The sequence below is a fragment of the Gopherus flavomarginatus genome, chromosome 3 (genome assembly GCF_025201925.1).
Source record: "Gopherus flavomarginatus isolate rGopFla2 chromosome 3, rGopFla2.mat.asm, whole genome shotgun sequence".
NCBI lineage: Eukaryota > Metazoa > Chordata > Testudines > Testudinidae > Gopherus > Gopherus flavomarginatus.
In genome coordinates, this window is record NC_066619.1 from 200,703,676 (window position 1) to 200,717,108 (window position 13,433).

General features: G+C 36.9%; 1 protein-coding gene across 5 annotated transcripts in view; it reads right to left on the minus strand.

Annotated features, from left to right (window-relative positions):
* LRBA (LPS responsive beige-like anchor protein) overlaps positions 1–13,433 on the minus strand; it is a 590,754-nt gene that overhangs the window by 336,931 nt on the left and 240,390 nt on the right. For all 5 annotated transcript variants that reach the window (XM_050946210.1, XM_050946208.1, XM_050946209.1 and 2 more), the window contains one exon: positions 7,494–7,660. In XM_050946210.1, coding sequence (XP_050802167.1) covers positions 7,494–7,660 — 167 coding nt within the window. The remainder of the gene's footprint in view (positions 1–7,493; positions 7,661–13,433) is intronic.

A 13,433-nucleotide genomic window follows, 5' to 3' on the forward strand; every position in this document is an offset into this window, starting at 1 on the left:
CTCTTTTACTCCAAAGTGTTCTAGCCAGCTAAAGCTTAAATCCCAAACCTGCAACACAGACTTCTACCACTTGAGCTACAGAACTAATTACATTTGCTGGCAGCCGGAAACAGTTGTTATCCTATATAAACTGGCTCTCCGAGAAGGATACAATGAAACAGAGTGCATGTACCTCATGCATAGCTGGTAATTGAACAAGCTGGGGGCAGTTGGGGACTCCCCTGATTGGTAGAGCAGGGAGCCAATTCTCCATCACTATAGTCCAGCTTAACCCCTCCTATGAGTGGAGATGGTTGGTAAGGTCCTGGCAAAGGAATTGCTGGAGGGACCTGGATGAAAAAAAAAGCAGGGAGAGGGGAGCTGGTGGAAGCCCTCCTCCCCCCCTACCCGGAATTAGCTGGAATTGGTAAGGTCCAGGCAAGGGAATTGCTGGAGGGACCTGGATGAAAAAAAAGGGGGAGAGCTGGTGGAAGCCCTCCCTCCTCCCAGTGAAGGGGGCGGCCTGAAAAAAAGCACTCCCCTCCTCCCCTCCGGTGAAATATGGGGGGTTTCCCCGGCACTGCATATTTTATCCATCGGGTTAGTCCCAGACATCTAACAATAAAGTTGCGACCTGATTAAACCCATATCTAATGTCTACTGTCATTCTTTCGGCATCGCCAGACAATTAGCCTGAGGTCAGACCTCAGTTTCTGTCAGCACTATGGGCCTGTTCAGATTGTCTGCACTCTTGGAAACCAGTGGACTCTCAATGAGTCCTAAACGCAACTGAAAGATAACGCTGTTCACCATTAGGCCATTGAACTGATGGCCTAGTTAGATGTCTTATGACCACACCCATCAATCCATCAGTCACAGACACCTCTGCTTAACTGACTTTGCAAGCCACTACAGTGCACAGTGAATCTGCAACAGATGGAGTAACAGGGAATGACAAACAGTGACAAAAAAATAGTCTGAAACCAGAGATATACAGGGCAGGAAGAGACTTCAAAATGTCATCTAGTCAATTCTCTTCCATTGAGGCAGGATTACGTACACCTAGACCATTCCTGACAGGTGGTTGCGTAACCTGTTTTTAAAAGCTTCAGTGATGGGGATTCCACCTCTGTAGGTAACTTGTTCCAGTGCTTAACTATTCTTATAGTTAGAAAATTTTCCTAACATATAATCTAAATCTCCCTTGCTGCAAACTAAGCTGATTACTTCAACTGATAACCATCTTTGTTACAATAGCCTTTTATATGTTTTGTGTCACCCCATCATCCTCCTCTTCTCTGCACTAAACATGCCCAGTTGTTTCGAACTTGCCTGATAGGTCATGTTTTTTAAACCTCTATTTTTGTCACTTTCCTTTGGGCTGTCTCTGATTTGTGCACATCTTTCTTAAAGTGTGGTGCCCAAAACTGGACACAAGCACTCCAACTGAGAGCTCATGAATGCTGAGCAGAACGACTACCTCCCATCACGTCTTGTGTACGATACCCCTGTTAATACTTCACAGAAAAATATCTGCCTTTTTTGTAATAGCCTCACTCTATTACCTCATAGATCCTTTTCAGCAGTACCACTGCCTAGCCAGTTATTCTCCATTTTGTATTTGTGAATTGCAGCTGATTTGATTTTTTTTTTTAAAACAATATTTTGTACTGAGGTGGAAACTTAGAAGCTAAGAAATTATTCCTTTTCCTCTACTACGAGATTTAGACAAGTAACACTGTTCTGAGTAATGGAATAAAGAATCTCTTATAGTGACCATTCTCTTCCCTGCCTCACCGACATCTACTTTTCAGATAAGATGAATTGTTTCACTGACAGTTTAACTCACTATAGACAGTTTCAGAGCAGGAAGGGAAAAACTCCCCCTCTTCTCCAGTGGTATTTCATTCAGTTTCACATATGGTGGCTCTGGATCCACTAGGTAAGTTTTATTCAGCCTCTCAACCACCACTAAGAAGACCGCTTCTCAGATGACTAGTGAAAGCTAAGGTGGTGGGACTGGGTCTGTTTGTTATAGAAACAGTCAAAGTCTCCCTTTGTGAAAGCAAACTGCCAATAGCCCTAAAGCAAGTTATAATTAGGTCCCTGTTCAAGAAAACTTTTCCTGGCACTGAAAAACTCTTGAGATGGGGCTGAAGTTGAATTGTTCCCTTTTTGGGAAAAGTTATTGAGAAGGAGATAGTGAAAACTCCAAACTTGAATCCCTTCACAGTCTCAGTAGATCTCAGCATGACATGGAGATTGTACTTACTGTATAATCGTTCAGTAGCCCGTTCGTTTATAAGCCGACCCCCCAAAATGGATAAGTAAAATAGCAAAACCTGTACGACCCTTTCATAAGCCAACCCTATATTTCAAAGGTTGGAAAATTTTGGCTCCCAGCCCATCAGGGTAAGCCATTAGCAGGTTGGGACGTTTTGTTTACCTGGAGCATCCGCAGGCATGGAGCCCCTCAGCTCCCTGTGGCCGCGGTTCGCCAATCCCAGCCAATGGGAGCTGCGGGAAGTGGCGCCACAGGTAAACAAAATGACCATGTATTAGATATTCAATTCAATGATTCCATAGAGTTGAAAATCAAATTTTGGTGTAGACTCGTTTATAAGCCAACCCTCGCTCTTCGATGCGTCACTTTTTTACCAAAAATATTCAGCTTATGAACAAGTATTTACAGTACTTCTACAGTTTACACTTTTCTTCTGGTGAGAGACAGAGATCAGGTGTCCATTAGATCTTTCAGCAGCCTCTTACACATTTAGCTTATTTATCAAAAAGGTATTGTGTAAGCAGAAATCTGACTGGCTGTGTAAAAATCCCAGTCTCTTGGTATCCATTGTAACCCAAACATTGTTTGGAACTAATTATTACAAAATTATATTAAAATATTTTATAAAGGCATTTTAACATGATAGAATGTGATCGTATAGGAACTTTCACTTATAATGGCTGAAGGTACTTGGCCTCAGGCCTCTATACAAATATAAAACATTGTACCCACAACTCACTGGGAGTTACTGCATATGTATTGATGTAACGTACAAAAATACAACATTTAAACACTAACTTCTGTACACCTACTTATTTCATAAAAGCACTTCAAAAAACCTTATTTCTTTAACTGACATTTACATTAGTCATCCCCCTACCCCATCTTCACTTAATTTGCTAATGATTTGCATTTTTTGGAGGGGGACACAGGGCAAGAGACAAATAGGAAAAATGTTAGGTTTATTAAGCCGTTTCACTATGTTATTGTCACTGTAGGCTATAAAGAATTTCCTAGCATCATCAAAGCTCCAGAGAAAGCAATGAATGTTGCCTTACACTGATGTCAAATGCAAGATCCTCAGGGTCAGGTAGGAGTCAGAATGAAAAGCATGTGAATCAGTAAGAAAGGGGAAAATTTATACATCATCATGACGTGTTTTATGGGGACATTGTTAAAATTCTGTGCATTGATGCCTATTTAGGAAGAGTACTTGGTATAAATCTATGATGAACATCTTGAAACTGTGTAATTTTTATTAATAAACTCAGTCATAAAATTTACTACAGATGGGGGAAAAGGTGCATCATATTCTCAATGTTTAGACTAATAAAACTACATTTGCCCTGATAAGCAAAGCTCTTGGTGCTATTTTGTTTGGAGTTTTTTCTTGTTTTTTTTTTATTTAAAAAGCAAATATTTTGAAATGCATTTTATAGCAAATGCCAAAGGGAACATGTTAAAAATAATCATTGCTCTTTAAAGTAATACTGTTCTGTTTTAAAACAGAACAAGTACATATGTCACTTATCTACAAACAACTATACAGAGAAAGAACGTGGTTACTTCTTACAAGTAACATTAAAAATTCAGTTCAACCCTTCTCCTTCCTTGGACTCTGGATTCTAAAATGACATACTACAAGATAAAATAGTAATGCTAATATTGATAGTTTATCCATTACAGGTCAGCTAACTGTCCACTGGAACAGTTACAAAGCTGTTAGTTTCGATTTCACAAGGCCAATCAATACAGAGGCATACTGTTTCAATTTTGCCTGCATTGATTTTTTTTTATAACACCCCAACCTTACAGCATTCATCTTTTTGAAAGAAGGAAGATTTGATTTACTGAAGAAAAATTGGAGAGAGCATCACAAAGATTTTTACCAGCAAGCCTGTAACACAGAAAAAAGATGAATGTCTCTAAGGCAGAGACGCCTCTTGCTTGAGGGCATCCATTAGAACACAGTCAACCAATCTGAAACAGAGTTTCTTAAGCAACCGAAACCTGAGCCTAAACTCACTCTCTTAAACTAATCAAAAGCATTCAGAGATCTTGATATACAGAGGTTCTCTTAAAAATTCCTAAACCTTATTGCTTCTAAAATAATTTATGTCTGCAGTTCTACCTTTGCATTTTTCTGAGAGGAGTACCACCCTTTTCCCCTCTAATACCAAGAATGAATTTCCATGGTACATTAGTCAGCCTATTAGAATGCAATGAAGGACGATATGAGAAAAGGGTAGTATGTCCTCTGAGACTTTCATCCAGTGTTCTCCATCATCTCTCCTCATCCTTCTTATATTCAGCCACTTTACCAGGGTGTCATCTACATGAAAGATGATTTGTCTCCTGACCCAAATAAACACAATGCCTGCTCTATGCACCAGAAAAAAATTACTTCTGCCAGTCTGTTCATTTGTGTCCTCTTTCTTGCTTATTCCACCATTCTTATCAGGTTCTCTCAGTTTTCACCTGAGCCTCACTCCAGGTGACAGTAATGTATGGATGAACAGGTACTTGTCTGTCCCATTATTTCCTGAAATCTCTAAGCATTTGAAAAAAATGCAGTGACAGTAAAGGGCACACAGATATCAGAGTTCTGTCAGAGGAATACTTTCTTTGCATGCCAAGGCAATAGCCAGAACTTCAAATCCAGTGGAGGAAAAAGAGCTTGCTTACTCTCTCTCATGTGGCAAAAGCTGGTAAAATCTGGATATTAAGACACAAATTGCATTCAGGCAGGTCACTATGTGTCAAAAGATATTAGATGCCTGCTGTGAGGAAACAACAATTCACATCTGCTTCTGAGGAAATAATATTTTCATTTTCAGTTTTTATTGAATGGAAACTTTAGGGAATATGTCTGTATAAAGAGTATTAAGTCTAGCAAGTATAACATGTTCAAAATGGCTATAATCATCATTGTGTTATCCATAAAGCAGCAGATTTCATTTGGTCTCTTTAGATGGGATAAATTGGATTCTTTTTTCCCCGGCTTGCAGTTTTGTTGCAGTACCAGATGTTTCTCAAATGCCACATGCTGGGGCTCCTATACCGAATGTAGCACCTGACCTTCTCTATAATTGACTAAAAATATTGATGTAATGGCATGAGTCTGATTGTGATTTATTAAAACCACTGCCGATCCCAGGCCAGCTGCCAGCACTGCAGCCCACTGATCGTATGGCATTAGAAAAGCCATCAATATTGAAACAAAATAAATGACATTAATGGGAAAGTATTAGGCCTTCAGAGCCATGGCTACAAGCAATTATATGGATTCCAAAGGAGGATGAAAAACAAAATACCACAAACCAAATATTGAAAACTACTACTAAGATTGATTTTATGTGACAAAAAACTAGTACAATTCTTTAAGGGAAAGTAAAATATTCCTGTAAAACATTAATTTAACCCCTTTAATATAGCTTTTCATTAGGATGAGAATCATTGTGTGGGGGTTTTTTGTGTTTTTTTTTTAAACAGGTTTATGGTGGGTAAATGTATTCTGCCTTCCCGATAAAGATTTTTTTTTCCCTCTCTAATGCCATTTAAGTTTCTTAGAATTATGTTAAGTGTATTGCAAAGTGCATTATGTGATATTTCCATTTCACTGTAGATCATTATTTATTATGAAATAGAAATAATCATGTCCATATTTTCTACACTACATAATTTACAAGCTGATTATGCAAGCCTCATAAGAAGAAAATCAGAGAATAGTTAACCCACTCTAGAAGCAGTACATTTTATCAATTACAGCTCCACCTATCTCACTATACCAGTATTATCATGATGAGCAAAACACATTTAAATGGCAAAGAGTTCTTCATATGCCTTATTTAAAAGCCATTGAGGACAGAAAGTGTTTTAAACTAAGAAACACAAACAATTGAACAAAACACTAATGGAACACTCTCTGAAAACTGAAGAGCCACTGACGTATGAGGTGCTTTACAAAGTTGTTTGAAGAGACCCTGTTACAATCTTAAAATAATATGTTCATAGAAAGCGATTAACTAACCAACCTTTGCAGGAAATATTTAATTGTGTAATTATTTTTTATTTTCCTGCAGAGCATTTTCATAAAGGCTTTCCATATTTAACACAGTTTGAGCTCCACATTTTGGGTTTGTGGCTAACCTGTAATTCTAACACGCTATAAATAAAAACCTCAATATTAATAATACTTAATATCTAATATCCTTCAAAAATTATGAAATGAGAAATTGTTGAACATGATAAAATTGTTTGTAATACAATAGAGCTAATTGAGATTATTGGCAAAATATATATATTCAATTTTTCACTCTCATTTCCACCTTTCATTGCATTGCATACAAATGACAGCATTTCAAGAGGCAAATGGATCCAGCGTGGTATGTTCTAGCCAAGACACGTTTAGTTTATTTTTAAATCCTAATCAGACATGCAGTTCTAGGATTTGAACTTTCATTTTAAATATTCAGCTGAAACTATCAGCTTGACTTGCGCAGAAACAATGAAACAGGTGTCAATGTAATGACTATTCCATTTGTGTAGAATTTCCCAAATGAAAGCAATGTAATTTTCATTTGGTTGTGTTTTGCTCTAATGTATGAGTAGACAACGCAACATAATAAAAAAACATTTTCCTCTTTCCTGGGGACAAGGGGTGCAACATTACTTCTCTTCATAAATTTCCATTGGTCAGGTGTTAAATATTCCATTCCATGCTTCAATAACAGAACATATTTATTCATGTATTTTCTGTTTTTTAAAATAAATGATGCAGTTATACTGGAATTTGAAAAAATCTGGAGCTCTACATAGTGATAAAGTTTAAATCCAACTGGGGAAGAATTTTTTTTCTATTTTGTTGTTGCTTTCACATATGTTGCACTGATTCTCTACATTCAGGAAAACAAAATGTATTTTTACTATTTCAGATATGACTCAGTACTGGTATTTAGAGAAGTTACTAAACTACAATAATTTCTTTGTGAGTAAACAAGACTGTTGAAAAAAGAAAAATGGATTAATCCCCAATTGTAGATAGCACATTGCTGAAGTAAAATCCTCTGTATCTTCCAATTTTTTTCTTTAAATATATATATATACAGTTTTACACTAAACAAAATTGTAATATGCCAGTTTTCCATTAGGTTTGACCTCATCTGAAGACATAATCCAAATCATCCCATCATATCTGAACAAAAGCCAAATCTTAAAGATCTGTCTTTACCTTGATGCAGAATTTCCCCAGGCTCCATGCTTGTCTGTCAGAATGTTGATAATTTTCTGTATTAGTTGGGATGCAGTCACATGATCTCGGAACTTGGCTGCTCTTATCAAATGATCACACATCTTTTCATCCTCTCGTTTATCTGCAGAATACTGGGCACATAGTGACTAAGAAAAAAAATAAATACTTTAATATTTTGCAGTTCAACACCTTCCAACCAAGAATCTTGAAGACTTTTACAAACAAATAATTAGTTTTACTAAGCCTTCAGAAATAAGAATTATCCCTATTTTACAGATGTGCAAACTTTATTTTTTATTTAGGAAAACTTTATTTTCCTGTTAGTTACTTATGGTTACAGTACATTTATAGCAGAGGTAAATACAGAACTCAGTTATTACTTAATACTTAGTTATGTATTTTAACCACTACACCATGTTCCCTCAAGATATTTTTAAAACATTACTAACCTGACAACACAGTAGAACATTTCAGAATAACCGATTCTATCACACTGCAAGAGTGTAGATTTTATAGTGCCAGTCTCAAAGGGGAGATCTTCAAAAGACACAGATAGCAGTTAGACATGCAACTTGCATTCAAAGTGAATGGGGGTTGGGCACTTAACTGCTATATGTATCTTTGAAGATCCTTCTCCTAAATAAAATCAAAACCTTATACACACTATTACATATAGTTCTCTTGCTGGAAGTTTCAAAGAAGAAAAACACTGAATGGATATGAAGACTGAACTAGCTTTTTACCAGGGGCGATTCCTCTAGCCAGAAGGCTGGGATACACTAGAAGGCCAGCGTGGGAAAGCTAACACTAACTTTATGTACGATAACTGTTGGTAAAAATATTCCATTTTTCAAGGTTGTTAAAATGTAACACCATTAACAAAGACTAATTACATAAAAACTAAATGGTGAAAAACTAAAAACATAAAAACTAAAACCTTTGCTTTCCTGGGTGGTTTTTTTCTTCTTCTTTATTTTCCTGTTAATTTGGTGTCATGAAAGTCCTGCACCCCCAACTTTAAGACTTCCTGTTCCTCAGATTTCAACCTGACAGTTCTACAGATTGCATATGCTAGGGAGACAAAGAACTTCAGCCTTTGTCAATGATTGGATTATTCTATGATCTAGTTAGTAGAAAGGACACAAATGCTTATCCAAACAAACAAGAAACATTTCCTTTTTTGTGGGGGAAAGGGAAGTGAGAGCAACCAGAGCAGACTTTAGAACAATTCTTCCAAGTTTAGGTATTAAACAAGATATTAAAAACAAACAAAACCTATATATGTAAAACAATTAGTTATGCCTTAAGACACACATGAAGTAAAGTACTTTTTAATCAGTCACTCTCTTTAATTGCAACAATTATGCAGAAAATGACTAAAATACATCCAATATATATAATGTAAATGTCTATGAAAATCTAAACCAGTGGTTAAGAAGCATTTAATTTTACAGAGATCCTTAAATGGTAAAAACCGTAAGAATACGCTGGTTACAAAGTATCAGAGGGGTAGCCGTGTTAGTCTGGATCTGTAAAAGCAGCAAAGAATCCTGTGGCACCTTATAGACTAACAGACGTTTTGGAGCATGAGCTTTCGTGGGTGAATACCCACTTCGTCAAATTTCCACTACATGCATCTGACGAAGTGGGTATTCACCCACGAAAGCTCATGCTCCAAAACGTCTGTTAGTCTATAAGGTGCCACAGGATTCTTTGCTGATTACAAATTAACTTGTAAATTCTCCATCTAGATTTTGCCTTTCACTCGTTCCCTAACTCTCCTACACCCTTACAATGCTCACCTGATGAACAGAAATCCAGAAAGTGTGAACCATAAGCAGTAGAATTTCCAGTTCAATTTAACATGTATCAGGAATCATCTTTTGTATGCCTAAACCCAGCATCCTGTCAACACCTCCCCGCCAAATAAATAAAATAAATAAATAAATAAATAAATAAAGTTGGCTAAGTTATGACCGCCTCTCAACAAGATTTTTATAGCTCCTTTTAAACACTGTTGTCTTTTCCAGTATATTAACCTATCCTGTACCCATGACAATTTTGAATTCTCTTCACCAGCACTTAGTAAATGTTTGATAAGCTGTTATATTTAAGTTGCTTGAAAGGGCAGAATTCTAAAAACAAGCGTCCAAGGTAAGCTAAGTAGTAAAGTGTTTTAAAGTGCTTTTTAATGGATCCTCCTTTACAATTTGAACAGCAACTTTTCATATCTGACATAAAATCCATACATATAAATCACATTAGAGGGTTACTCTTTCCAGATTATCAATCTCTGTCTCTTTATGGAACATTAAAGTCACATTTGACCTTAAAAACATGATAAAATGGAAATCAAATGAGAACTTTTTGTAAAAGATATAATGAACTTGTACCTCTAAAAAAATCTTTCTGATGCAATTTTGAACACATTCTTTATTAAATACCAATAATGAATTTAAGTGTGTAGACATGACGTTCAAAAGAAGAGAGAGACAAGCGGCATTTCCTCCTTCTAAAACTTGCATGTACATAGGACAAAATAGCATTAGTATGTCACTAGCTTAAAAGTAGTAAGATCTCTCTTTCAGCAAACCACCATGATGAATGTTTTTAAATTAAAAGTTTACTATTTCCCCCATAACCTGTTTGAAAATTGACAGACTTTAACATGCAGAAACATCACAATTACAACATCACACTATGCAGGAATCTTAATTGCAACAAGCTCATTAACATTTTACGTTATTACAATAAGATGCAGAAGCTGCTGCAGGTCTCTCAGATGTTTAGCACCTGCTCATGCATAATTATTAACATCTGAAAAGTTTTGTCAGGGAAAATTCTCCAAATAAACCAATAATTAGTGGGCTGTCAGGTCCTCAGCTGCCAGATTTGTGTTCACATTCTACTGTTTGTTCGATAATTTTAGTTTTAGAAATGTTGTGGAGAGGAGGAGGAGGAGAGGGAGAACAAAGAAAAACAAAATGTCATCAGAATATACATTAAATCTCCATTGGTCTCTGAAATCTTACATGAAAAATCATCATTGGGAAAAGAATTGATCCTTCCTACCATGGTTCCTCCTTCTCCTCATGGCTTTCCACACCCCTATTTCCCCAAACTTTCATGGCTACCTTCATCTCCCACAATGGCTTCTCCCTCATTACCTACCACCCTGTATCTGATTTCTCTCTTTGCTCATTTGCAGGTTTACTCTCTCAGCTGTTTAGTGTCCACAGTCCCTCAGTGCCTGCCAAATGCCTCTATCCCTTATCAATCTAAGCAAAGTTCTACAGAAGCAGCTTTAAGACAGTAGAGAGCTGACTCCATGCATGAGACACAGGCAGACAGCAGGGGCTTTGGTGATGGGGCTGCTAAGTAGGTGGGAGAGATGCTCAGTTTTTAGAAAATGTCTCTCCCACTACCACGCAGCCCTGGGACAGCAGCCAGGACAACAGTTACAGATATATTTTCAAAACCTGGTAGTATCCTGGCTAAAATTACTATTGACAAGTATCTACACTCAATGCCAGGGTCTCAGTTTGGAACAGCCTGATGTGTTGCAGAGTCTGGTAAAAACAACTCAACACTTTAAATCTCAGTGTTGATTCCCATCAATTCCACCAGAAGCAGTTTGTCCCACCAAACTAGCTAAACGTTTACAAGTAAATCAGTTTTAAGTTTTGCTTCTAACCATTCTCAGTGAGGTAGATGCTACATAATTTCTACTCCTATTTAGAGAGTTTAAGAATAGAAAGTAGAATATCAATCATATACTCTTTGCTGCTATGAGACCAATCTTTGAAATGTAACGGTAGGGTCATCTGAGATGGTTTAAGCCTTAGGAATTGGCTGAGGAAATGATTCACTTGGTGCTGTTTCAAAGTTCGGGTTAGTTTTGAATTTTGAATGAAAGATTGTGCATCTGGAAGATACATTAATCTGAAGATGGACATCTGCCGGGGCTCATGCTTTATATCTGAAGGGCTTCTGCCAGTTTCAAATTTCATATTACCCTGCATATGGTACCACAGAGAAAATCTGAACAAGAATCTACATGGCCTATAAGCAAATGATCATATTTTCACGTTGAACATTAGGATTGGATTGATCAGCAACTTCACTGGGATCATTTGGATCATGGAGGGTGCATTTTCTAAGGTCCCCAGATGTCAGCATCCAAAGATGGGGGAAACTGATGCTATAGTGAAAAGTGTGGAGAGGTCTTGCCAAGCCACTTATTGAGATGTAAATGCAGCAAACTTCAATGCAGGCTTGCACCATCAGTTTAACTTAAGGGAGTTTTATTTTTCCAATGCAAGCTTCTTTACTTTCATGGAAGGACAATGAGTCTAGGAGTCAGCTATCAGATGATTAGTGTACACAATAAAATTGAAGGGTTGTAATGCCTGTTAGGTTAATACTGTCTTCCTTCTAATTATCTAAAAGACTTAAGCTCAAGTATGTCATGCCTTCCGAGACCCAATGAAATTGCCATTCTGGTGGTAGAGGAATAGTACTAAGTACCTCACCTCTTATTCCCATTCACCTTGCAACTGGAAAATGGAGAATTGATCTGTCAGGGATATGAGTGGTTTAGAAGAACTGCCAGGTTACAACATGAACCATGTGTCGATCACATCCACATATCGATATTTGATAAATTATTTTTTGTACTTGTACCAATACAGTTAAAATTCAATTACCTGAACCCCTCCTGACCAAAAGTATAGGTTACCTGAAGATCAGCTACATCAAAGGTTTGAAATCAGAGATCATGAACAACGCATATTTTGTCTGTATATAAACGAGCACATTTTGCAAATGTTCATCTTGAGTAAGCTGGTTAAAGATTTTGTTTGCATGTAACCTGTTCTACAGTTCTACAAATTATTACACATTTACTTCCTCTGCTTTCTATTGTATAACCATTATGGTTGAAAACTATACTACCAATACATGCCCTGCAGACTTCTACATGGTTGTATGTAATTAGACTGATAAATACCTATGAATAAATTAAACCAAGATTTCTACTTCCATGAGCACTTCGGTGCTTGAAATATGTATTAAATGGTGTTCTGGGAGCAGCTCCAATGTATAAACACAACAGCAATGGTCAGAGATATTAGGGGAGGATTTCATAGCCATTGGTACTACCCATGGTGGAGCAGGAAATATGAAAGGAGAAAACCACCCTACGTAGCTAGCTGTAGAAAGGTTGTGTGGAGAGGGGAACAAATGTATATTCTGTCATCAGGGTGATTCCAGATATGCTGTTACAAACAAATGGTATGGTGAATTAGAAGATCCTCCCTGTCTCTAGTTCTATCTAGGGGATTATCTGGTATTTTAAAGATAATTTTGTTTTTGGTTTACAGAAAAACATATCAAATAAAGCTGACTGTTAAAGATTTCCTATGAATGGTAATATTTGCACATGTATCACTACAATCCCTAAAATTACAAAGTTATGTTTTACCAAGGCTACATCTAACTTTAGCAGCATTTACTTTAGCAGCAAAGATTTTTAAAAAGACTACATTATCTTACAGTCCATTTTCTGTACTTCAACTTGCCACAAAGTTCTCACTAACCATTTTGAAGTATTCCAATTTCTTCACCTAATTTGGCTAAAAATTACTAGCATCATGAACAACTTGTCCTAGAAAATGTCATTTAAGAGAAAAAAAAATACTCCAGAAGACAAGAGATAGTCCCCTGCCAATGCAAATTCCCTTTAAATAAGGACACTGTAGTAAATGAAGGCACTCTTCAATCTTCCACTTTCAAAGATCTTTGCACTTGATCCCTGACCTCAGGCTACAAGTCTGGACTAAAAAAAACGCTACCCAGGGAAATCTTACGAAGACTGCTGAATAAGACTTAGAAAAATGAAAGCTTAAAAACTCAATAGTG